We start from the raw sequence: 27074 nt of genomic DNA, 5'->3' as shown, positions 1-27074 counted from the left end.
TACACTGACTTTAGTCTCATGAACAACATGAGCTAATTGTTATTTACTAACTAATCTTAAATGACTGTTCAGCACAGAAATGAAGCCCAACAATCATGTTTCACAGTCCTGTGGTCTCAGCCTCAGATACTCATCAAATCAAAGCTCGTGTAGAAACAAATGTACAAAATGTGTTCTCCTTCATTTCTGTCAAACAAAGCTGTATGAAACGTTTCCAGCTGTTAGTATCATGGTTGCTAGGCAACCTGGGCAGCGCGACGGAGGCTAGACCGTCCCATCTCACAAGCCTCGCACTTCCGGCCTTAGTGGTCTTTGAGTACGCGGCCCTTGAGGCTGCAGACCCTGAATTGGGATCCAGCCTGTGTGTCACAGAAATAAAAGGCTGCAGGGGAAGCTGGTTCTTCGAAGCGGTCTGACACCGAGGGCAGAAGGCTGCTCTGAGATGCTTCCCTTGCTAGCATGTGAAAAACCGGTTGAGCTGTTCGTCTTGGTTCGTCAACGGGAATAAGTCTAAACCAGGAAATGGACAATTTTTTATTTTTTTTGTGGTGGAAATGGGCATCCATAGCCATGACCTCTGATTGGGGTTTGAGGTTTTGTTGAGGCAGCCAACACAAACAGTCATGGCACTAGGCTGCATGTGATGTCACTTACCTGAGCACACAAACATCATTAACGCCATCACGAGTACTGTTTAGTTTTGCAAACATTGTTTTATTAATCCATCAGTTTGTAATATATAAATTACTTTTAAAAATCTGAGAAGCAGATGCACCAACAAGAAGAAGATGGCATGAAAACACAGGAGTTATAAAAAACCTAGACTGTGTTTACAGAAGCCATTTACCCAGCGAAGGTCCACTTCTCCCACAATCCTTTCAAGCCTCCCGAAACGTATTCATGTTTTTTCTTTTTTAAATGTACTCGACAACAGTACGTTGTTTTGTTTAAAAAAAGTTCTCTGCGTCTCCTGTGGCACTCAGTCCATCCAGTTCAGTGCAATGTCAGGGAGTTTGTTTTTTGTTGGGAGGGGCTACGGCGTGTGGCAACATGCTCGCTTCTCCTCCTCATCACGTCTCACATTTCATTCGCAATGTCATCGAGCTCTCCTGCCGACAGGTCGCCATTAGAGCTGATTATGGTGCTGTTGTCTTGGTAATCAGGCGGCATGAAGGCCAGGCTGTACGGGTAGATCTTATGGCAGGCAGCTCGATAGGCCTCAGCTGCCTTCTGCTGACCCTCACCTAGCTGGCCGTCACGCAAAGCCTCCAGGACCTCGGTACAGATCTGCAGCACAACACACACAAAGTCAACTACAGTGGACACAAAGTTGCTGTGTGACGTCACTGTGGACAGCATCACAAACCTGAATGCTTCGTCCAGCCAGCGACTCGTCCAGCGCTGTAGCTATCTCACACGCCATCTTATCAGAAGAAGGCTCCAGGTAAACCATCATCTTAGCGGCTGAGACGACACACAATGATTTCAAACACAGCACTGAACATCACGTACGAACTGACAGAATCTGCACAATTTGAACGAGCATGAAAGGCAGTACGACCGTCTTTGTTATTCGACACAGCCAGCGCTCTGTGGCGAGCTTCTTTCTAGTTCGTTGTAGATGAAACGGTTCAGAAACAGTTATTTTTAAAAGGATATTCTAACACCACCTCAGGAGGTGTTTCGCTCTGTTCTCTGTCAAGACGAGCGCTTCGATAATGAGGTCTGAGGCTCTGCAGAGGCCAATCTGGAAATTTACCTCCTGAAAGATTTGACAAAATAAGTATTTGTGATTGAGTTTTAGGGGTTTATTAACATTATAGCATTTCCTATTGTATAGTTAAAATATAAGAATTATATTAAAGGGAACACCGACCCGCCGGGTTATAGAGCACCTGATTTCAAAATGTCTGTAAACAGCATCTGTTGCAAACTAGCATCACACGTTTGTTGTTTTACATTCATTTCTATGGGACCAAAGTGATTTCCTGAGCAATTCTGAGTACTCATATTTTTTCCTTTTTACTCTCAAACACCCTAAAATTCACAATATGATCGATAAACTTAGTTTGCTGAGAGTCATAAATATGACATGATGCCGTTTTAATTTAACATGAACATATAACATGATCTTTGAATTACAAAGGGATCAGTAGAAGCCCCTTGATGGTAAGGGGAGGGATCTCAAAAGTTTTACAAATGCATACATGTTCAAGTGCAAACTAGTAACTAAACTTAAACATGTGTGCAGTCATTTGTGTGCAACGTTTGAGGGCTAAGCTGCTGCTAAAATGTTCACTTACTGGAGAATGGTAAAGATAACATCAAAGTGTTATTCCACGTTTCCTGGATTATATTTATATTAAAACATGTAGAGTTGTATAAAGTGCTTTGAGTGCTCAGCTGGAGGAGACAAAGCTATGTAAGAACAAGTCCATTTGAACATTTAAGGTTTGGATAAAGGCGAACGTAAAACCGTTTCACGTGTAGTCAAACTGCTTCGTGTTTGTATAAAGGACAGGGAGCACACAGTGTCGGGATATGGCAGGTTTTTTTGGTTTTGTTTGCTTGTTTGTTTCAGCTCTTTGACCATGTTGGTGCAAAAATATCATTTCAAACCTGCCAAACTTGTCTTCCACATAGATTTTAAACAAACGGGAACAAATGGCCAGAAGCAAAGTGCCAAAACCATTTAAAATTTTGCACTTTGCTACTGTTGTGTTTAGACGAATAGTTACTCTTCCCTTATACATATACCAGTGTTAAGTGGCTTAAAGTTACAGTGTACAAAACTTCCACCAATAGTTAGAAAACAGAACTCGGTTGACTGCAATATGCTGACCCCCCTATCACGTGAATGATCCTAGCCTGGTAGGTAGGACAGGACAAACATGTTGTAGCCAAGACATCAAAAACATGACATTTAGACGGTACCCACGATGACCATGGTTGGTGTAGCAGGGCGGCCCTTAGCGGCTGGAATCACAGTGAGATGGACCAGGGCAAGTGCAGTGGAGCAAGTATTCATTTGCATACAGCTCTCCTTACAAACAGTTCGTCTACTGACAACTGGCAGCCTTAAGTACTTTCAGCTGTCACAGACTAAACCATTATTCCACTCACAGGTAAATTCTTAAATCCCAACCTTCCACCACATTACACAATATATCCATTTGAATAAATAAATATATATATTTCACACTTTCATATTAATAGTAGGGGTGGGGGAAAAAATCGATACTGTGTAGTATCGTGATATTTTGTTTGCTAATAATGTATCGATACAGGGACAGCAGAAATTGATATTTTGTTACAAAAAAGGTTTTTGTGCTCTGACTTCAGAGCATGTTGATCCTTTTTCTGAGCAAGAATCCTTCACTGTCCAAATGTGTTTAACTTTTTTTATGGCAGCAATAAACATGACAGTTTACTTATTTTAATTTAAGACATGTTTTATTTTAATTAAGTTTAAAACTTTTTTATTTAATGTAAAATTATATTTTGTTTTAATTTACTTTCAAGTTCTTCAGTTGCTGAATGGGCTGCATAGTTTTCATAAATTTCATAGTTCAGAATAGCTATAATTGTACCAGATGGTTGCATTCAGTTCAGTTGGACTAGACTGTAATACAAACCGTTCAGTTTGTCAACAATAAAACTGACTAAAATGAGAGACTGAGTGTGAGACTTTGTTATTAGATTAAATGAATATTGATAAAGTTTACCTTTATGTACAGAATCTGAATATCGCAAAATATTTTAAAAAATTGCAATAATATCGTATCGTGCGTTAAGTATTGTGATAATATCGTATCGTGGGATGTATGGTGATTCCCACCTCTAATTAATAGATATTTGACACTTTAATCTTATACCAAACCCCTTATTATAAAAACCCAAACATCCAAGCACAAAAGATTGCCCACACTCCCTTAACCCACGGTCTCTCCCAGAACCTTTAAATGGTGTCTGGACCTTGGAGACAACACAGGAAAGAAAGGTGAGTCATCACATCTTACAGTCACTTCTTTGCATCACCTTTAATTCTACATTTTTCACACACGTTTGCATTACTTCTTACTGGTAAAGCTTATTTTCTCTCAGTCACCATCCTTTCTTTTTCACAGACACCAACCACCACATTCCTCGATGAGGAGCAGCTGTGCAGGATCTGAAACAAGGCTACCAACTGATTTTAAAATTCCCAATAAATATTCAATAAATAATTAAACTTCTTATGTGCAAATCCATGCTTAAAGTGATAAAGTACCCTTAATAAAGTGAAAGGTGTGCTTGAAAGTGCTATAAAATGATAATATAAATAACAGTAAGGGAGTCCTCTTCCTTACAGCCAGCGGGTGTCTGCTACGGTTGGGACCGGATCCAGCTCCACCCCAGAACTGTTTACCTCAGCTGTCAATGCTGGGTGAGAAACATCCACCTTGAATTACTCTGGAGGAGGCTGTCAGACTCTGAACGGGGTTCAGGTTGGTCTCAACTGGAGTACAGGGAACTACACCCGACTTTCACATTTTCAACGGCATAAAGCCATTTAATCACCATTTAATCATCAAATGTGTTACTGAATTATTGTTTCTGGACAAGATGACCAAACCTGAGGAAGCAAAAATTAACAAAAGGAAAAAAGACAAAGGCTCAGAGAAAACGACACTGACGAGAACGCGACCAACAGGCAGAACGTGTGACCGGCAAAATAATCCCTCACAAAAGTAACGCAGGCCAGTTATTGTAATGGAAGCCGTCAGTAACACTGAACTGTGTTTCATGTGCACCTGGATGAACCTTCCTTCAGTGTGTAACACTAGCACCACTATTATATACATCTAAATCTCCACTGAAACTAGTTTATTTCTAGACCGTCTCAATTTCCCCATGATAAACTCGGATGCTGCTAAAAAACCTGACGCCATGGCGAAATCACTGTCGCCATGAGAAGCATGCAAAGTAATAAGTCTCCTGGTCCTGTTTCCCTGTTGAATTCTTTAAAAAAGTGTCAGGATAAACTGTTCCCAGTACTGCTCACAGTGTATAAGGAATCCTTGCATCGTGGCACCCTCAGAGTCCATTTCTCTAAATCTATCCCAGTGTCATAACTGCGACAAATCCACGCTCCATCGGGCAACTTGACACGTGCTCTTCTCTTGCTCACTACTCGCTCGCTTTTAGCAGAATTATTTCGATACCACGTCAAAGATCCTTTCAGTGACCTTCCCCCACGTTGCCATATTTTGGCTCCCAGTTGACTACAACTGGTTTACCTCTAACCAATGAAACATTTTGGCGTTTATTTCCTTACTGGCAAGACGTCGTCTTCTCCTTCAGCAGAAGTCAACTAAGCTCCCTCCAGCACTCAGTGACACCACGTCTAAAATTGGAGAAGATTAGATATTCAGTGAAAGGTAACGCTGATAAATGCGATCATATTTGACGTCCCTGACATTCTTCTGTTCTCTTCGGTCTTTCTGATTGATGGATCCGATCTCTATTGATTCCACTCTCTCTGAGACCATGAAATGGTTCTCTATTCTATTCTTTCTGCCTAGTTTTATATTATCATTTCCCTCGTGTTCGCCCTGTTGTGTCACGTTTCTGTCAGTGATGTTTGTCTCCCTGTTTTATTTAGGTAATCCCCGTCCCATTTGTTAAGTATTCAGGTTTATTTCAGTAGTATTCAGTTTCGTTGTCTCTTATCGATTGCAGCTGTGTTCCTGAGGTGTTTCCGCTCTTTCCCAATCCCCAACCTTCTGTGCATTTATAGTTGCAGTCTTTGTCTTTTGTTTATCCCTGTTTTTCCTCCTTGTTGCTGCTCTATGGTTTGTACACGTTTCCATCTCTAGTTAGCTTGTATTCCCCAGTGTGGATTGTTTAGTTCCACAAACATTAACTGTGCATTTTCCTGCAGATGTGCACAGAAGCACTGAGTTTGGGGCTAAACTCCGCTGAGTATTAGCCTGTTAATTAAAGCATTTGTGAGCATTTAAGGTTACACAAAGGATAAAGTGGCAAAACGGCAGTTTTCTGACAATCCTGGATAAAACCAACAGAGATTTTGATTATTTTTATGCAGAAGTTTTCCATTTGCAAGGTGAACCAGGTAAACTTTGGGATGCAATCGAGCTATTAGTATCCACAATATCTGATGATTCAGCTTCTAATTTACATGCTCACACTGAGCTGAAAGAAATACAAACCATAATATCTTCCCACTTAGATAATAAAGCCAGTAACCAGATGGCTTCAACACTGAATTCTATGAAATGTTTAGCTGCTGTCCTACTTTGTTACTGCCAAAAGAAAAACTGGTTAATAGACTGAAATTATCCATCAGACCACACTGGCTTTATGCCAGGCAGGCACACGTATTTACTTTGTGTCACCTAGTCAACATTTTGTATGCAGAACAAACAGTGGAATCAGTCATTCAATGAAATAGAACCGTTCGACATGACGCACCCTTTAAGTTTGGTTTTGGACCCACATTTATAGAATAGATTGGTACACATCACGACTGTATACAACATGTGGATCCTATATTCTGAAGTAATTTTAATGTAAAAGTCAACATACTGCTAACAGAGAGAAGCCAAACTGTTGTTCATTGTTCTTGTAACAGTGTAACGATCTACTCTAACAAAGGTTGTCCCCTTTTCTTCCTTTATGTGCTACAGAACTACATTACATGCAGTTGAGATAATCTCGTGATGATATTCTTTGACATGTCTCTAAGTCCCCTCTCTCTTAACACCAAATCAGTTTCTGGTTTTTCTATAAATGGAGGTAAGCAGATGTATGCCGGTCTCCTCTTGGGTGGATGTTACTTATTTACAGTCCGTCCCTTTCATAACAGCGATGGACGGGAATCACGACAGACAATCCAGAAGAACCTTCCACAGCTGATTTGGCAAAATAAGAGAGCAAGCAAAGCAGGACATCCATCCTGGTACGAGGATGTCAAATTAAAATAATTAACTAAAATTATTGTTCTGCCACATTTTTGCCACCTATTTGGCCAATTCCTTGTTACACAGTGATTGAGAGTGGAAAATTACAAAGAAGTCAGAATTTCAAAAAGTTATCTGCCAGAATCAGAGGAAGTTGGCTTTTTTCCCTTGGGATTGTCCATCCTCACATGGTGGGAAAACGGTCCACACTGCACACCTGCCCAGCGTGGCTGCGTATGAACAACTATCCCATAAGAATAAAACAACATTGCTTGCTGATCTCCATCACCCTACTCAAGTTAAATCATATTTTAGTAACAGGTTTGTTATTATTAAATACACTGAGAATCTGATGGATAGACAAAACAATACATTAAGGCTGCCAATATGTACTTTATGATGCTCTAATTTGTGGAAATCATTCTTTGAAACTAATTGGAAAACTGATCTAAACTCACAGTCTGTAAAAAGAAAGGCATGTGTAATATTTGGGATCTTTAGATAGAAAATACATTTGTGTCGTTCACACAATTAGAGAATATTTACAAAATCCCTGCATCTGGTACTTAACAATTTGAGATTATATATTTTTTAAAAAACAAACGTGCCCAACTCGACACCACGGATGAATAAATTCAATACTGACGCTGATAAGTCTCCTTATTCCTGTCACAGTCACGTGCAGTAGATGCCACATTACTCCACAGAAAGGTTTCATAACCCCAACATCTCACCCGTCTGTCAGAGATGCAAATCTGTCACTGGCAATTTGATTCACTCTTTCTGGTCATGTACAAAACTCAGCATGTTTCAGGGTTTTTCTGAAGCACATGGGGAGACCTAGTGTGACAGGCTCTTCAACATCAGTAAACAGGTGTGAACAGAGAAGTCAGAGAAGCTCATTTCTGACTGATGACAGCAATACAGAGGCAAGTTGTTGAAAATATCCTGAACTCTTAGTAAGGGCTACTATTAGCCTCTGTTAGCTACTATTAGCCTCTGTTAGTTACTATTAGCCTCTGTTAGCTACTATTAGCCTCTGTTAGCTACTATTAGCCTCTGTTAGCTACTATTAGCCTCTGTTAGTTACTATTAGCCTCTGTTAGCTACTATTAGCCTCTGTTAGTTACTATTAGCCTCTGTTAGCTACTATTAGCCTCTGTTAGTTACTATTAGCCTCTGTTAGCTACCATTAGCCTCTGTTAGCTACTATTAGCCTCTGTTAGTTACTATTAGCCTCTGTTAGCCGGTATTAGTGAAAAGTCTTTGAAGTGAAATTAACTTTGTTGGACTCTGATGCTTGGTGAGTAAACTCCAATATGGTGTGAGAATGTAATTAAACTGTTTATCAGGGGAAAAGTTAAATTTTTAGATACCAAAAAAAGGGTAACATTAGCTGGCATGATGCTAGTTTTATAGGGTTTATAAGCTAAGAGCAATATCAGCTTATAACCAGCTATTCTTGTTTAGCAACCTGCTGTCAGCTGCCCAGAGAGTCACATATTTAATCTGCTAACAATAAGTGAGTAAAATAACATCAGGACTACATCTGCAATACATGATCCTTCATATCTTGAGTCTAAAGGTGCAGGCCTGAATTTAAATTAGCACGAGAACACTTTGAAACCCTTCGTCTTTGGTGTGCTGCATGTGTTTGGAAATTGCAATTACATATGTATGTGTGTGTGTATTTGTGATCCTATATCCCTTTTCCAATAAACTCAAAAAATTAGCAACTAAAATAAAACTAAAATATACGACAAAATGCTCAAGACTGAAGTGAAAATGAGTAAAACAGCAGCTTCAGAAAACCCGGAGGACTAATGCTCCATCTTTATAAAGATTACAGCCTGGTTTCAAAGAGTGAACAAAAGATTTTAGCACTTATGCTGTGTGTAAAAATGTTTTTTAAAAAAGACTCTTTGTTCATAATAACAGACCTGTGGTCTGACCCAAAGCTGTCACTTCTAAAGATTCTCTTTCAGACACGTTTTCTAATATGTCTGAGCCCACAGTGTCTGAGCCCACAGTGTCTGAGCCCACAGTGTCTGAGCCCACAGTGGGTCATAACATTCACCACAGTGTCTGAGCCCACAGTGGGTCATAACATTCACCACAGTGTCTGAGCCCACAGTGGGTCATAACATTCACCACCAGGTTTGCGTACCAGCCAGTCTGTGTGGGATGGAGTTGGAGTGTTGGCTCAGGTAGCTCTTGTTGAAGCTCTGAGGGCTGCTCTCTCCAAACAGCCTGGAGATCTCATACTTCAGCACCGTTCTCACTGCCTCTGCCAGATCCGTGCTCTCACTCACTGTAAGTATATAAGACAGAGCCCAGTGAAGCTTTAAACGGTGATACCCCGAGACAATCACAGCAGTTCACGTAGCTCACAGAAGGTCACACTTACCTCCTTTGAAAAAGCGGACAAGACACTGATGCAGCCATGGATTAGAAGGTTCTATGTTAACAGCCCTCTTTATGGACTGCAGCATCAGCAGGTACTTCTCTGGAGAAAGACAGAGGGACAACGTTTTTGTCATTTTTGCAGAATGTAAGAAAGTCAAACTCTGGATTCCTCCATCTACCTTCATTTCTAGATGTTCAGGCTGCTAGTTATTATTACATCTCTTAAGCTTTCTCGTTTTCCATGAGTCAATCCCTTCCATTCTAGTGCTCTTCTGTGCCTTTCAGGATCTCATTCAGGCGACCATCATCTCCACCTCACTCTGGAACCAGGCCATGAAGGAGAGGGTCTAGTGGCAGAGCCTTATCCCATAGAGTCATGTTACGGTGCAGCACAAATTAGCAACATGGGCCCGCCTTCTTGGGGCTCACCACCCGAGTGAATTGGGTTGTGGTCAACAGTTGAGGCCCTTGCAGTCTGACCCCTGGCTACTGAAATAAGCTCGAGACTTGACACGTCACCTTTCTAATGGGGAGCCTGAGCTTGAAGGAGCATGAAGGTGAGAGATACCATCAGGTAGATGTTTCTCTGCACCTCTAGGTTGGGGAATGTGTCCTACTGTGCTTTGATTTGTGCCGTTGCTGGGGGAGATTCTGGAAGGAACTGGTGAAAAACACCAGGAAGTTCGATCAGGTAGCAGAACAGGATGTTTGACAGGCATGGTGTACCCACAAATATAGTGAGGGCACAAGTGCACTGCAGTACCAGCGTGGCATTTCAGAGGCCATGGACCATGAGAACTTCAAGTTCATCCTCCAGAAGAACTTCAACAGCAGTCAGAGAAAGGGTGGGGACATGGGAGTCAGAGCGGCATGCAGACTCTCATCCACACTTTCCCTCTTCATCTACAGAGTTAAACCCTGCAGCATCAAAGCAAATACTGCTCCACACTAAACCCACACCTGCACGTCATGTTACTGTGACAATAAGCCAAAGATACTTCTGGAACACCTACTATGGACTTAGGCACTGGAATAGCAATACAACAGTACAAACTGAGATGAGTCTTTGTGCTGAAGCCCGTCTCACCTTTCCTGAAGTAGATCTCAAAAGCCAGCAGATGAGTCTCAACCTTTTTCCGCACCAGGTTCTTAAGTGGGATCAAGAACTTGACTGCTTCATCCAAAGGATTCTCCGGCTGGAAGGAGGAGTTGTTTCATTAGTAACATGTATGACTGAGGGCAGCTGCACCAGCTGCAAACATCTGCCCACCTTGGCCAGTTTGTCTGGTATTAGCTCCTCTTTAGGCCCTCCAATCTCTTCGTCATCATCCTCCTTCTTCTTCTTCTGGTTCTTGAGCTGCTTTTCCTTCTCTGCGTTCTTCTTCTCCTCTTCTAACTGGGCCTTCTTCTGTGCTCTTCGCTGTTTATTGCGCAGTTTCTTCAGCTCCTTGTCTGTCAGATTTTCTATAGAGGAGAAAGAGAAAACCAGTGTTATGACATAATGCAGTGCCTTATACTCCAGCTTTGCATGTCTGCTACGTCTGAAGACAGAACAGACCTCAACTTGACTGTACACTGAAAGACTGGTTTTAAAGTTTGATTTAGTCTACAACTCGGGCTTAATCCCTGTACAGCAGCGGTCCCCAACCCCCGGGCCTCGGACCGGTACCGGTCCGTGAGTCGTTTGGTACCGGGCCGCGAGAGTTGAGGCTCAGGTGTGAAATGTATGGTTTACAGGGTTTTTATCGGTTTCCAGCGTTAGTTTGTTATCGTTTTTATCGTTAACTCGGTTTTCCTGGGTCTTTTCACGTGTGTTATGAATAAATCTTCTTTTTTCGGTACCGGTACTACTTTTATTTTGTTGTATTTATCCGCGACACCTTAAAGGCCGGTCCGTGAAAATATTGTCGGGCATAAACCGGTCCGTGGCGCAAAAAAGGTTGGAGACCGCTGCTGTAGAGGACACCAGGCCAAAGATTTTGGCTATGTGTGCAGGCCTGTACTGCAGAACACAGCCTAAGCTTGTGGATTGAGTCTGTGAACATATCAAATTCTGAAACTCAGAACTGTTAATGGCTTTTTTGTTCGTTTTAGTTCAGTTTTGTTTGTTTTTTTACATTTTGTGCAATGTCCCAAATTTAAAAATGCTGTTTTCATGTACAGAGATAGTTTTACACAAGTTCTGCAGGAAAATGCATCCATTTTTGTTTTCTGCGTGGTATGAAAGTTACACATCTTTGCAAGCAAAGACTAAAAAAGCCAAGACCCCCCACGAGTGTTCTGAAAGTTAAAATCATCTTTAACTCTTTAACAATCTGTATTTCAGAAGCTAAATATCAAGCCATCTATCCAAGGTTGGTGCTTCAATCCCTGCAAGCCTAATATCCTTACAAACAAACTAAGCCTAAATTTGCATTGCGACACATCCATCTGAGTATGAATGTGTATGAATGGTAGACAGGAAGAACTTGCCTGTGTGATTGGGTGAATGAGGCAAGCTGTGTAAAGTTGAGTGCTCAGATAGGGTAGAAATATAAGAACCAGTTCATAACATCGTTAAAAGAGCTACTTGTAAATCAAAGTCGTACTGCGCATGCACATAGAGTCTGACCCGTGTCTGCCTGGCTCTCCTTGCTGTCATCAGTCAGAGGTTTGTCGTGCAGGGTCAGGTAGATCTGTATTGCAGTGCGAGCAGCTTTGTAATAAAATGGGTGCTGCCGTAGGACATCCTCCAGCTTCAGCAGGTCCACGTAGGAGCGCAGCGTCATCTTCCTCATGCAGTAGGTGTGGAAGTCAAACTGGTCATCAGTGATCTCCACAAAATGCTGATGAAGAGAAGAAGGGGGCAGCTTTGATCAGCAGGTAATCAGAAAACTTCTGATCTTCATGATAACTTTAGGTCGCCTCAGTTACTTGGGATTAAGACTTTGTGGAAATTAGCTGAACTTGAAAGGTAACACTGTGCTGCAATCTATGATGTTTTTGGAAATCTTTTTTCTTCAAGCCAGAGATTGTCACCTGAATTAGAGAGGTAGGAGGATATTGTAGGAGGGTGGAACGTGTGAATATGAACAATGAACTCACTCTCTCAATTTCATGGCACTTCTTCAGGGCCTCTCCGTACTTGTTCAGCGCCTTGTAGGCCAAGGCACATTCTGTCTGGAACCACATGCACTGCATCTCGTTCAGGTTATCCACTGCCGACGTGCCTTCCTGAAATACACAAACTTCCAAACTTACTTTGTGCCACCAGAAGACAAACTGAGGAAAATGATATGTGCTGGTGCTAAGCTGAAGCTGTGTAGCTGAAGAAAAGGTTTACGTAGACAACGAGGTTGGTGTTTTGTCTTCATGCAAACAGACGGATCACATCTTTGATCTTTTCAGCTTTGAGCTGAACTTGACAGCATTTCAGGCACAGCTGCGCTGACCCTGTACAGCAGGTTTGTTGTGTCACAGAGTGATGTCTGTGAAGGTCAAGTCTAAGGAGCTTGGAAAGAAAAGCATCTGGACTTCTTTAAGTTGTCCCTCTTTGGGGGGACACTCCCACGGGGTTTAAATCTGGGACTCTCCACCATGTGACTCTTAGAACTGAAGAAGCTTCTCGGATGAGAGGTGAAACATCTTCAAGCAACTTAAAGAAGTCCAGACGCTTTTCTTTCCAAGCTCCTTAATCACAGAGTGATGCAAAAGGCAATGCAACACACACACACACACACACACGTGGGTTTTTGCTGCCTGAATTATTCACTGAGTACGTTGTCAGTTGGGGCCATCTTCCTGATGTACTCGTGGATGTTCGCTGTCTCATCCTGGACTGTGGTGCTGACACTCAGCAGTCCCTCCTTCCTTCCCCTTGCATACAGCCTCAGGGTGCTGGACTTGGGGTGAAACCCTCCATGCATGGTCAGGAGCTTCCTGGTCTTGATGTCAGTGGCTTCTATCTCCTCCTTTGGACAGCTTACCTGATCACGGGCAGGGCGTAGGTGTTAATAGGTGTTGATAGCCCGGACCTTGTTCTTACCATTCAAGCTGACTCCTCAGGACTTGCCTGACCCTCTGCAGGTACTTGGTGGTTGTAGTGCAGTGGTAAGACTACATGCCATTGAAATGGGAGTTGAGGAACAAGACAGTATCTTTGGGTAAGAGATTAAAATAGGGCGCTGTTGGAATGCTGCTACACAAGTAACCCCAGCAGAAGAGGTTACATGCAGGGTTCATACGCATTTTTCAGGGTCAAATTTAAGCACTTTTTAAGCACTTTCAAGCTTTTCCATCACATTACCAAAAAAAGAATGCATGTTTCACTTTGCATTACCTCAGTAAGACCATGTAAAAAATAAAACAAATCTTAGGTCGACTTAAATGTTCTTTGTTCCCCTTTTGTTACAACAGAGAAAAATGCACCACACAAAAAAGGAAATGGTTGCTTTATATGCATATAGTGTACAAACTCAAAAAACACATTTCTCTTAAAAATTAAGATGTGCAAATGTGAACAAATCAACTTTTTAGATTTCCACTTGAAAAAAAAAAAAAAAAACAACCACACAGAACAAGAAATCTGCACAAATGAATAAGTCTGCTCATCAGTTATTGATGTTTCTTTCCTATGTGACACAAACATAGGAGACAGATGTTTATTTTAACTAGTTAAGCACCCACACCACCAAAAATGGGGGCAAAACGAAGGAGATCACGAGGTCAGAAATATAAGTGCCGACATGAGTCCACAGAAACCTCTGAATCTCAGCTAAAATCTCATGTAAATAATAATAATAGTTTTAAAAGTTAGCATGTGTTATGTACACATACTCGAAAATTAGTTACTAGGACTCACCTGTCATGTGACTCAAGAGTGTTGTTTTCCATCAAACACTCATTAAGTCTGCCGCAGGGCAGCTGTGGCTACAACTGTAGCTGCCAGTGTGTGAATGTGAGTGAATGAATCGGGGTCACGCATTGACTGACATGCAGACGTGCAAGGTGGAGAAATGTTGCTTTTACAGTTTGCGGCTCATTTTATTTCTCTATCTGATAAGAAAACTATTCGGTCACATAGTTATTTGTGGTGACTGAAATACGGTTTCAAGCACGTTTAAGCACCACATCTAAAAATCACGCACTTTTCAAACCTTGAAAAGACAATGTTAAAATGCAAGCATTTTCAAGGATTTCAAGCACCCGTACGAACCCTGTACATGAATAGGATGAGGGACCTATGCAATTTTCGATACTCAGCATCCAGATTGACGCCGAAACAACAGGAATCTCAGTATTCCAACATTCGGAAGGCTGGGGTCTATCACACCAGGCAAGACCCCAGGTGCAGGATGATGACTGACTCAGGGGCAATCCAGCACACAGCAGCAGGGTGTAAGATGCTAGCAGGCAGGGCATACATGGAACGCCACCACGAAGTGACCGGCATAGTGTACAGAAACATCTGTGCCGAGTACGGCCTGGAAGTCCCGAGGGGAGACGCCCCCAAGGGCGGTGGAGAATGACCGAGGTAAGATCCTGTGGGACTTCCAGATACAGAGAAAGAAAATGGTGATGGCTGACCAACCGGACATAGTGGTGGAAAAGCAGAAGAATATAGATGTAGTGGTCCCGGATGTCAGCAACATCAGGAAGAAGGAACACGAGAAGCTGGAGAAGTACCAAGGGCTCAGAGAAGAGCTGGAGAAGATGTGGGGTGAAGGTGATGGTGGTCCCAGTGGTAATCGGAGCACTCGGTGCAGTGACTCCCAAGCTAGGCGAGTGGCTCCAGCAGATCCTGGGAACAACATCAGAGATCTCTGTCCAGAAGAGCGCAGTCCTGGGAACAGCTAAGATACTGCAGGACCTGCAGAGCTCTGGTAGAGGACCGAGCTTGAAGGTAACGATGCAGGGGCGAGAGGGGGATGTTTTTTTTAATATACATACATATATGTATGTACACACACACACACATATATATATATGAGACACTGATATATAATCTCTTAACTTCAATTATAGGCTTTGCTGTTGAGTGCTATGTACAAACTGGAAGGCCAAACAACACCAGCTCAGGTTCACACTCACTCCCCGTCCCAATGACTCCACCCTCTGGATCACTGACACAATGTTGGAGTTTTATTACTTTGGCAACATTTCAAACATGCCATCTGCTTACTCGTGTGAACTTGGAGCACATCTCCTCTGCTTCCTTGATGAGGCCAGCCTTCAGCATGTACTTGGCACACTTGGAATTAATGAAGCGGTCTGCAGTGTCCAGGGCCTGAGCCTCATCCATCCACCGAGCTGCTTCTTTTATGTTGCCTGCATGCTAGAGGGCAGAGGAGCTGGGTTAACAGACATGGAAAGATCACACAGTGAACAAAAACACCTGTGTGTGCAGAGCTTTCTACCACACCTTGTAGATCTTGGCTTTGATGAGGAAGAGCTCAATGAGCGTAGGTGTGCTGTCGATGGCTGCATTAATAAACTCCAGCGCCAGGCGTGGCTGGCCAACGAAGTCAAAGTGCTGTGCCAGGAAGTACTGTACCCACAACAGGGTGGTGGGGGGTTCCTCCTTCCCATCATCTGTGCATACATTTAGTACAGCTGTCACTGAGCTTTGGTTGAAGTCACAAACATTCAAATAAATAAATGGAGACTGGAGATGATGGAAACCATTATAACCAATTAGCACTCACCATTTTCACTAAACATTTGACAGCTTTTTAAACAGGTTTCATAGCCAACTATTAATTCTTCAATAACTGCGACCTGCATGTAGAGAAAACAACTTTATTATCCCTTTATTTTAAAGAACATTTTCAAAACAGACTTAAGTTTTAAACACCACAAACGTACTTTCTCTTTGTCGCTGTAAAGGGATTTGAGGGTGGTGAAGACGGGAGGACAGCCTTTGCTGAAGTTGATCCTCAGGTAGCTGTCCAGAGACTGACGAAACCTCTCCCCTGGCCAGCACAAACACACAGCAAACACACAGTGAGGTTTACGCTGTCACTAAAATGTGAGTTACACTCATAAGCTGACTAATCAGTTTGTTTCTGCTAATTCTGAGTGCACCAAATTAGGGCTGCCACAAACGATTATTTTGATAGTCGACTAGTCACCGATTATTTTTGCGATTAGTCGACTAATCAGATCATCATCCATTGGACGTAAAACGTACAGCTTATTGCACCAGCAGCATCTGCTCTTATATAACTATCATTAGCTTACAGCTTTAAGTGTTTAAGGTATGTGCTAACTAAAAATAAAGACAAGATGATAGTTTATTAAATTTTAATGAAGTTTGCAGATTGTTTCGGTGAAGTTTAATAAACTCCTTGCTATCTAAAATATAACAGGACACCGGAGTAAATTCTCCAGCGTCTCACATTTCTGATAATCAGCTGTCTGCTTGATGTTTATTCAGCTGTGTAAAAACTATAACTTTAATCTCAGCCAAACCGATTTACTCAGGAACAAATAAAATACAAAAAAAAAGCCAAACGATAACATTGTTAAGTTATCTAAGTGACTTATATATCATGTTTAACCTGAGTAGCGAAAGACAGCGGTGGGTTTGAAAACGATTTGCCGGGAGTCCGGTGTTCTCACGGCTCTAGTGAGACTTGCCCCCGGCTAGCTATCGAGCTAGTGGGTAACAGACGTCTCCGAAAACGTCGGAGCGCTTTTGAAAATATGTGGTGTCTTGATAAACTGAGCAGATATTTGAGGTTTACACAGCTACATTCTCGCCTGAAAATATGTTAAACGTTTATTTTGTGACCCAGAAAGAATAATAAGAGTAATATTAAAACCAACTACCTGCCGCCATTGTTGGAAATTGAGCTGGGCTGCGCTATGAATTCTGGGACACAGCTACTTCTTCTTCTTCTTCGGGGTTTAACGGCAGCTGGCATCCTTGTACATGCAGTGCTGCCATCTTCTGCTTCAGTCCGTTATTACACTCTTAAATCCTACTACTTATTCCTGCGTCTTTTGTGATCTTACAAAGCTTCAAACGACGCGTCGACTATTAAATCAGTCGTCGACGATTCTGATAGTCGACGTAATCGTGACTAGTCGACTAATCGTGGCACCAAATACAGAGACAACAAATCCCAGGTTATGAGTGTCACCTATTCTGACCCGTAGCTGATTCATTCCTGTTTGCTGTGAGCTTATTTGATGAATTCTTACTGTTGATGGCAACATTTTACAAACCCTAAACTTCAGGGGCAGCGCATATTTGATAAAAACATGCTGGGTCCATCGTGTTACGCACTGACACAGATACAGCCATAAGCTAATTTTTTCTCTTTATTTAAAAAATAAAAACACCACCTTACAGAAGCAGTAAACACAAGTATGAGAATAACAACATTGTGATTTGGTATTTAATAAAATAAAAGACATAACAGACAGAAAAGGTGTATTTGCCAAAAATCCAGGTTTACCAGTGAGGAAGTTGAGAGGCAGCCTTCGGGGAACGAGGCCTTTAGGAAACTTTATGCAGGACGCTTCATAAATCTTCTGCCGCGCCTCTAAACTGCCTGAAGAGAAAGGAGAAAATGGTCAACTAAAACTGCAGGGGTCAGTTAATATCACAAATTCACACAGACAATCCAAACTTCTGCTCACTCGGGATATCTGCTGAGTTCAGTTTGTTTGGTGGTCAAATGGTGCATTATCAAGCAGCCACAGAGGACAACAAACTGTAACTACAAAGGGATGAACGTGGTTGTTAAGAGCTAAGAGTGTGCTATGACCACATTCCCCACACTATTACAGCACAAAGAGCAGGCGCCATGGCTCCATGCTGCTGTTCGAGCATCAGCAGATACACACAGACTGGGACGAGCTCAGACATCAGTTTGGAGTATAGAGCAGCAGACATGGGCTCACAGCTTGTGGATATTTGTGCTACATTCAAGCGTCCAGTGCAGACTGTGAAAGAGGCTTCAGTTTATTGAATCGTATCAAAACAGCATCCAGAAATGAAGTGGATCAGCGTGTACAACCACTGAAGACACGAGACAGACAGACAGAAAATTTAAAGTGAAACTGAAGTTCTTCATCAGTTTTGTGCTTATTCTAATGTCATTTATTAAGAATGTTCATCTATAATGGTTAATAACCATTAAATGACCACGAGTAGTAGAAATGTTAATAAAAATTGTAATTTTCACAGTATCGGCTTAGCTCAGTGGATGAGCAGGCGACCACATGTCGTATGGCCGGAGAGCAGTACGCCCGGGTTCGAGTCCGACCCTCTGCACGTCCTCCCCTCTCTTGCTCCCTGCTTTCCGTCTATCTACACTGTCTCTATCCAATAAAGGCGAAAAGGCAAAAAAAATTACCTTAAAAAAAGAAAAACAACCAGAAAATGTTTAAACAGACTCCTGAAACTCTACTTTCCACACACACAAAATGCCCAACATATGAGCAGTTCTACAAAAGTGGACAAAAACATGTTAGTAGGGCTGTGCGATATGACCAAAATCTCATATCCCGATATAAGACATCTATCGTCCGATAACGATATAAATCACAAAAATGTAACATTTCCTGTAAATTCTGTGAATCTCGGGCAGCTCGACTTGCGTGAAGTGTTTCCAGCTGCACATCATGTAGCTGGAGTCGAGTGTTTTAACCGATGCATGAAACTGTACATTTTTAGACATAAGTTGTAACGGCCGCCGTTTTCTTTGTGAGTGTTTATTACACGGCGTGCTGCGGGGAAAAGCCTGTTCTAACGTTTGAGTCTAAGGTCTATTTTTTAGCACCTGGCGGCTCTTTTTTAATTCTCATCCGTAAATAATCTGCATCTTTCACGTGATTCAGTTTATTTTGAAAAGTCTCAACAGGATCTTGAGCTTTATTGTGAAAGGTTTATGTGGAACATAAACAAGCAGACACGCGATGCTGTTACCGTCGTTGTTGCTAACGACAACGCATAAAAACGGGCGCTTGTCCGCCCGTAGTGTGGTTATATTAAATATAAGAGAAAGAGAGAACTTTAAGAAATGAATATAGCCACTACAGTGACCATCAGAACAATTAAAAAATATTGCCGTAAATATTGCGACACCACAAAACAAACGATAGCGTAAAATGAAACGACAGACGTTTTTATATCGTCATCAGATATACATCGTTATATCGAACAGCCCTACATGTTAGCTCTAACAAGAAACGATATGAAGGTCATGGCAAAAAAAAATGGATAGAGCACCAAACAAACTCAACAACAAGGCCCAATAACTAAGGCCTGGAACACCTGTGTGTGTGAATCCACAGACGCCACTGAGGAAAATGAAATGTCATGTTCCTGACTCCATGGTGAGAGCAGTGGAACCATGCAGGCGCCAAAGTTCGTCCCCGACTTTTTCAGAAAAATGGACCAAAGTCTTAATGAAACCGAGGCATCCATATTCTACACTGTGTGTGTGTGGTGCTTCAAACGGGTGCAGGGTGAGCACTTCTTTGGACTCTGGAGGAGCTGGCTGTTGTAATTAGGTGCATATATCAGACAGCAACAAAGATTTTGCACCAACAGATTCCATGACCAAGCAGACATCTCCAACCTGCAGTGCTGCTAACTGCGTCTACTGGCTGGGAAAACATTGCACTCTATTCTGAAGTTGCTAAGCTCTTTAAAACCACCATATCAGGGACTGGGAAACGCACTGGATGAAATGACAGCCGCACTTTCAAATGCAGAGATTCTGATGAAATATCTGTGGTTTCAAGGAGCTTTTTGTTTACAGCCACTGGAGATTTCAGCAGACCAAAGGAAACAGGAAACGTTCTGCTGGGATGTCTGTTCTTGAGTAGGAGACTTTTACCAGCTGCCACTTTATTATTCCTCCTTATTTCTGTTTGCTGTCCGAGTCTGACTGTCAGACACAGACCCCTCCCCCTCCTGCCACTTTCAGGAGTCTCTATAGTAACCGTCCTCACAACTGTTTACATCTGTGTGTGTGTGCATGTGTGCGTTTGTGTGCATGTGTGTGAGACTATTATTAGCTTTTCATTAGGACTGTATGATATGGCACAGCTCTACCAGGAAGCACAGGCATCATAACTGCAGGTAAAACAGAGTATCTGTAGTACTAATAACCACAAACACAGGAAATACTGGTGGTGGCCAGTGGTACCCGTCATCTTTCTAAGAGATACACCTGGAGCATCAATTTCAAAATTCTAGATCACATTCACAGGATTTTTAGAAAACTTGACCTTTGAACTTGGGGTCAAAGTCACTGAGATTGGACCTCAGACTGGAGATCAGAACTTTTAGTAGATGCATTTCTAGAAAAAGTTATGCAACACTCTCTAAAATTAAAGCTGTGCAGAGCTCTGTGTTTCTCTGAGGCTTTGTTACGGCACATATCTGTTCCCAGGATCATTTCTAAAGAAGCTCAGCAGGAGTAAATGGTAAATTGATTCTTATATCGTGCTTTTCTACTCTGCCGGAGGACTCAAAGACCAGCACTTGCATAGACATTCATTATATGTGCTGTTGTTTCCTTGCACATAGAATAAATGCAGCTCGCTACTCTCTGCGTCTCACTTCATGAGGGAATTTTTCTAACAGGCATAAATTTGAGACTCAACGTTGCTTTGTTCTCCAAGTGATTGCAATCACAAACTTGTGTCCACGCTGCCTGTGCAGCAGCCAGGCAGGGAGACGACAACGCCTTCATTATAATAAGTAACAACAGAAGAAGTGTGATGGATGAGAAAGTTCTCACCTGGCTTTAAGGCCTTTTCCAGGCCTTGGTAGTAGGCCCAGTTTTCTGGGTTCCTTTCCTGGAGTCTTCTGTAGACCTCTGAAGCCTCCTGATGTTTCTCCAGCTTCAGCAGCAGCTCTCCTGCAAACACAAACACTCGCTGACTCAAAGGTCTCACACTTTTAACACGAACTACACCCACAGCCATTCTTTTCTCTTTCCCCTTTTGTTTGTTGAAGGCCGGGTTTCTTTTGTTGAAGAAACCTTGACCCTTCTGCTTTGTCGCCCTCCAAGTTGCCAAAGAAGGTATTGTTTACACCTGGAAATGTTCCAGTCTGGGTTTAAAACACACCACAGCACCAAATCTGCTCTTTTAAGAGTTTTTAATGACATAATTTTAGCGATGGATTCTGGGAACAGTGTTTTTACCTGTGCTTTAAGATCTAACAGCTGCTTTTGACACAGTCTCATCTCCACACTGGAGCAGTGGGGGCAGCTGTCAAAAATTAAGCCGGTCCTGTTTAGATGCCACCTAGAGACTCCGATCCATGCATTCATCACGTCTCTCCTGGATTATTGTGATTCTCTTTAGACTGGAATCAGCCAGGCCTCCCTGTCACGTCTGCAGCGGGTACAAAACGCTGCTGCGCGATTTTAAACTGGTACAAGCAAACGAGAGCACATTACCCCAGGCTTAGTGTCCCTTCATTGGCTTCCCATTAAGTCTTAATGGTCTTTCCCCTTCTTATTTGTCTGAGCTGCTTCACTCCTACATGCCATCAGTGCTCCTCAGTTAACCAGGTGCTCTTCACTGTCACAAAGACATTTAATAAAACCAGAGGAGACGGAGCCTCTGCAGTTTTGTCTGCCACTGCAGGTCAGGCTCCATCTCTTGCTGTTTCTAAAACCCATTTAAAAACACACCTTTTCTCCTTCTGTCTTAAACCTCTTACCCTGTACTGCTTTATTCTTTTATTTTTGTTTTTGTGTACAGCTGTTATATTGTTTCAAAGCGCTTCAGAAATAAAGTGAAATTGAAAAGGAATGAGAGTAGCAGGGAAGGGCTGGGACTAATCCCAGGTACCATGGAGCGAGAGGTGGTGACATCACATGTCACGAGGCTAACAGAGAGACATTTACAGTCACATTCACAGCTAACCCCACTAACTGCACGTCTTTGGACTGTGAGGAGCCCACCTCCTGCTGTGAGCCAACAGTGCTGCCCACTAACTACACACAGTACACTGAGTGTGCTTTATTCTTGTGTGCCAAATCTATTTTGTTGGTGCTAAAGAAAGTCCAGTGAAGCTGATAATTCATTTTCTTATCAACAGCAGCTGAAAAACATTTGCAGAAGAAGCTGCAGACTTGACCACCTGCAAACACTCAGTGAGCAGCACGACACTGCACCACCCACCTCTGGTCTCCTCCACAGCCAGCTTGTCACAGATCTGTTTCTCGTAGCTGTTGAGGTGATCGAAGGCCTCCTTGTGCAGCCCGGCTTCCCTTAGGACCTGGTTCTGATACAGCAGCAGTTCACTGTACTCGTAATCCACTTTGTCAGGCGATGTCTGAAAAACAACGCACATAAAAAGGAACAAAAAATTATACATTGCCACATGGACTTGAAATGCCCATATTAGGCCGGATGTTTCACTTTGAACTTCACGTATATTATTTTTATTATTAGTAGTAATTTTCCTAGAAGGTTGGATTGGACTGGACACCCCAGAGTGCACAATAATGTATCAATCAGACCTTCTGCTGCTTCTAACTACAGACAGCCAAACAGACGAGCCTAACGTCCTGGTCAGAAAAATGAAGCCCATGCAGATGTCCCTTAAACCTGCCACCAAGTGTAGCTGCAGAAAGACGTGCAGACTTACAGAAGTCGATGAGAAAAAGGCTTTTTCTGCAACAGCTTGAATACTTTAAATAATCACTGTTTAGTTAAGTCATGAAGGCCTTCTTATCCACAGCTACTCACCTGTTGTGTTTTGCGGAATTCCTCAACAATCTTTGCAGCCATGTCAAAGTCCTCTAACAGGTGATAAGCCACTGCATATCCGATCCAGGAAGCTCGTTGGGCTGGACGGAGCTGTAACAGCTGGTACCGAGTCTCCTGGAGAGAGAAAGAGGCATCACGCGCACGCAAGCAGCAATGCTATGTCCACAACTGTCCGTGTTTTGACGCTAAAAAGGAAACTGACACACGAGATCAGTTTGCCCAGTCTCAGCCTTTTACGGCCATCTTTTGATTCGGACGGTCTCATTTGTCATTCCTCACCCTGTATCCTTCCAAGTCTCTCATCTGGATCTGCAACAAGGAGAGGTCTCGGAGAATCTGCAGATTGTCCTTATCCCACTTCAGAGCGTTACGGTAACACTTGATGGCCTCGTCATACTTTTTATCTGAGCGCTGCAGCAGGCCATACACATGCCAGCCTGGTACGGTCAGAGCGTTAGAGAAAATCACGCATAAACACAATTATCCACACGTGACACGAGTTCATATGAGAACTCAGGCAGACATTTTTCACAGGTTTCTCAGTGTGGATTCAGCAGCTGCTGTTTAGCTGAACAAAGGCAGGAGCACTGAAAGGATACAGACATGGCTCTTGAGGTCGTTGCGCAGGCCTCGTCTCACCAGCTCATACGCCTCCTCCTTCTTGCCCAGACAGTTGAGAGTTAAACCCTTCATGGCCAGCGTCTCTGGAGCAGGAAGGAGTGACGCGTTCAGAGAAAGCTGACACGATGTGACGCATTTCACCACTCTTAAATGTTACTTTCTTCACAGAGATATGTGCAGAGAGTAATTTAGCGGCTTTTATGTTAAACATTGCTCATTAGATCTTTACTGAGTTTTGTCAAACTGTAAAACTTCAGCAGCTTAAAAAGAACATGCATTAAAAAGCCTGCACTCCTCTGGGCTGCAGGCTTTCCAGATGATGCAGGAACCTCTGTGCTGTGATAATAACTGATAAACTTTGGCTCACAGTCTGAATTGCAGCTCATCATGGAGGTGTTAACAGTGACGAAACCTCCTTACTGCTTTGGACTTTATTAAAGTCCGTCTGCTCCTGAAGCCAGAGCTGGGAATGATGTTAACCTAACAGTAAGACAACATCTTAGTGGTGGAGAGCAGAACTCGTCAGCCTCCTGGTAGGTGCACCTATGGCATTAATCACCTTGTTCTCAAGTTATTGAGAGTTCTTCACAAGATTTTCAGACACCTTGACCTCTGACCTTGACCAAACTCGTCCAGGATTATTAGTAAATACACCGATGGTATCAATTTGAAACTCGGTGAGGTGAAGTTTGCTTCATCGTAGAGATATCAGCAGAACAGATACTTATGACACGCAAGCATCTTATCCCCAGTTTTTGCTCAGTTACGGTTCTGTTGCGGTCGTTGGCAACACAACTAATATTGAATTGAACAGCTTTCAATATCAAGATTCTGAAAATGTGACTCTACTTGGGATTTTTCAAAGTACCACAGGCAGCAATTTACGGAGCCCCGCAGGGGACATGGGAGAAAAAAAAAAATTAAGACGGACTTTTGCGAGATCTCGCAAAAGTCCGTCTTAATTTTTTTTTTTCTCCCATGTCCCCTGCGGGGCTCCGTAGCAATTATTCCAAGCATGACATTCTTTTGGAAATGAAGACATTTACATAGAGTGCAAAAGGTTTGAGCCACCACTAATTTCTTTATTCATAGATTCAACTATCAGGGGTTCAGCTATCAATTATTTTATTAAGCAAGTATTCCATCAATAATTCCATTAATTAATCGAGTAATCAGATAAAAAAAATTCTCTCTTATTAACGAGCAATAATAAATATTCAAAAGAGCAAAAAAACGCAGGTCTTTCAGAATGATCTGCTCTGGGGTCCATTATAGAAACTGCATCCAGCTGCAAACATCTGTCAAAAAAGACCTTTCCAAATGTATTTATGTGCATTTTAAAATTTTACATTTCGAAGAAATAATTTTCTTAATTGCAAAATTAAATACATTTTTAAAAGGTCCGAGAAAAAATCTGAAGCAGAATCAAAGGTCAAAGTCAGATAAAAGAATCTTAATGTAAGCATAAATAAACTGCCGTCCGTCTTCTGACATCACAGGATCTGACAGCGTTGGATCTACTGGACGACCTGGAGTTAGTGTGTGTCCATGCGTATGTGTTTTTGTGAATGTGTGTGTCTGCCTGTGTAAATGTGTGAGTTTGTAAGCCTTAGCATGTGTGGCAGCAGCAATAAAGAAAAGCAAGCAGTCTGAACTTTGGCCTGTGCTTTGATGCAAAGTGTCTGTGCTGCTGAAAACGTTACGGTGGCGCAGATATTAAGAATGAATTTTAATACTAATTCAGTGTCCAAGATAACAGACCCAAAGTTTTACTGGCAACATTTTTATTTTTGGATTTAAACATTAGAATACTGAATGTAGGAGTTTAGAAATCAAAATCCTGCAGGCAGCCAGGCCAAACCTATTTTTCCCACAATGTAAAGTACAACATCTATTACACAGAGTTGTTTACAGCTGTTTAATCCCAGTGTTCCTGGATGAATTCACACTGGGATTCTGGTGCTTATTCTACTGTATAGGAGGGCGACTGTGTTTTCAAGTGCAACCACGGACAGAACAAATGTACACAATCATCACTGTGTCACATTGTGTTAATATCATTAAATATCACGTCACCCCTAAAACTACTGGAGGCTGACAGTGAGCATGGTGCATCAGGTTCTTACCTCCATGCTCAGAAAACTTGGGGTTACTCAGGATCTGTTTGCAGAACTTCAGACCATTTCTGTACTGCTTGTGTTCATAACATCTCTGTGAAAAAGGACAAAGCACATTATATCAGGTGCCTGACACCGCAGCGAGTCTCTTAAAGTCCACGAAAAGTACATTACTGTAGGTCTGCAAAAGAAAACACTGTTCCAGTGACTCTGTCCTTCCTCCAGCCAGCAAGAAAAGCACCACATACTCCTAAAGCAGCATCAACAAGTTTGCGAGGATCCCCACGGGTCCAGTGACGTAAATTTCATCATCGTACAGTCAGCGCAAGGGTCTGTTATTTGTGACCACGCAGACTTGCCTGCAGAACATTTACAGCAGTTTTTAAGACTTTATGCTTTCTCCATATATTTCAATTCAAACCCGTCATTAAAGCTTGTTATTTATAATGCGTCTGGTACAGTGTAACACCACAGCGAGGAGCTGTCAAACGCACAGCAGAGGGCATCAACATGCAAGCGTGTTTTCGAGTCTCTTAACTATAACAGAAGAGGTTAACGTGTTTCGATGTGCCGGTTTTCACGTTGCTGTATTTAATAAACAGCTGAGCCTTCCTATCTATGCGACACTGTAAATAATCAGTAGAGCAGTGAGAGGAAGCTCCTCGTACCTCCATCTGGGCTGACCAGCTCCTGCAGCCACTGAACTAGTCCAACAAGGTGCAACTGTTTTGGAAACAGACCTCAGACAAACGTGCTCATAGATGTCGGAGCCGAATACGTCCCCAAGGCCAGGCACCAGAACTACAACACGTGACTGGTTTTGCGGTGTTCCAGCTACTGCTTAATAAAACTGCCGACTTAATTGCAGTGTGTCTGGCGTAGCGAACACATCCCTAATTCACTGGCACGTCTCTTGTAGATCTCGCAACTGAAGGCTACTTGGCAAACTACCATTAGCCAGCAAGCTAACGTGATCTCGGGTATTTTAACCTACCAGAATTCTTTTGAAGAGCGCGTTCTCTTTCGGCGGCAGGGTGATTGTGGGCATTGTAGTGGCTTCTTATGTCTCTTTCGGTTTAAACATGAATAATAATGTCCTGGCTGAGGTAGAGATACCAGGCTGTTTCGATCTTTTGAGACACCTCTCTTTCTCACGTGTTGATGCCAAGGCCCCCTTCCGAGCAAAATGGCCGACGCGCTTCTCCTCCGGGTCAGCCTGTTCCGTGAGCCTGCTCACAGG

At 42.5% G+C, this 27074-nt stretch overlaps 1 protein-coding gene across 1 annotated transcript; it reads right to left on the bottom strand.

Annotated features, from left to right (window-relative positions):
* Positions 1-693: 693 nt before the first annotated feature.
* Positions 694-27018, bottom strand: LOC146393009 (N-alpha-acetyltransferase 15, NatA auxiliary subunit-like). The gene is made up of 20 exons (XM_084908679.1): positions 26829-27018; positions 25844-25928; positions 23696-23800; positions 23376-23533; positions 23076-23210; positions 22506-22659; positions 21110-21229; positions 17810-17905; positions 16212-16318; positions 16052-16124; positions 15769-15938; positions 15529-15681; positions 12453-12581; positions 11980-12193; positions 10639-10832; positions 10456-10564; positions 9370-9468; positions 9130-9273; positions 1367-1464; positions 694-1287 (listed from the first exon to the last, which is right to left on the bottom strand). The coding sequence occupies exons 1-20, from the start codon at positions 26880-26882 to the stop codon at positions 1078-1080; spliced, it is 2607 nt and encodes an 868-aa protein (XP_084764805.1). The 5' UTR covers positions 26883-27018; the 3' UTR covers positions 694-1077.
* Positions 27019-27074: the final 56 nt, after the last annotated feature.

Source organism: Perissodus microlepis, chromosome 2 (genome assembly GCF_051167445.1).
Source record: "Perissodus microlepis isolate ML-2025 ecotype Zambia chromosome 2, ASM5116744v1, whole genome shotgun sequence".
NCBI lineage: Eukaryota > Metazoa > Chordata > Actinopteri > Cichliformes > Cichlidae > Perissodus > Perissodus microlepis.
This window is presented reverse-complemented; position numbering and strand designations above follow the sequence as displayed.

Bases quoted from the DNA above. Each gene is read 5' to 3' on its own strand.
- LOC146393009 (XM_084908679.1), bottom strand. From the start codon at position 26,882: ATGCCCACAATCACCCTGCCGCCGAAAGAGAACGCGCTCTTCAAAAGA. The intron at 16,125-16,211 runs GTACGTTTGTGG...CTCTACATGCAG, and splicing joins TTTACAGCGACAAAGAGAAA to GTCGCAGTTATTGAAGAATT. The intron at 12,194-12,452 runs GTGAGTTCATTG...TCTCTTCATCAG, and splicing joins AGTGCCATGAAATTGAGAGA to CATTTTGTGGAGATCACTGA.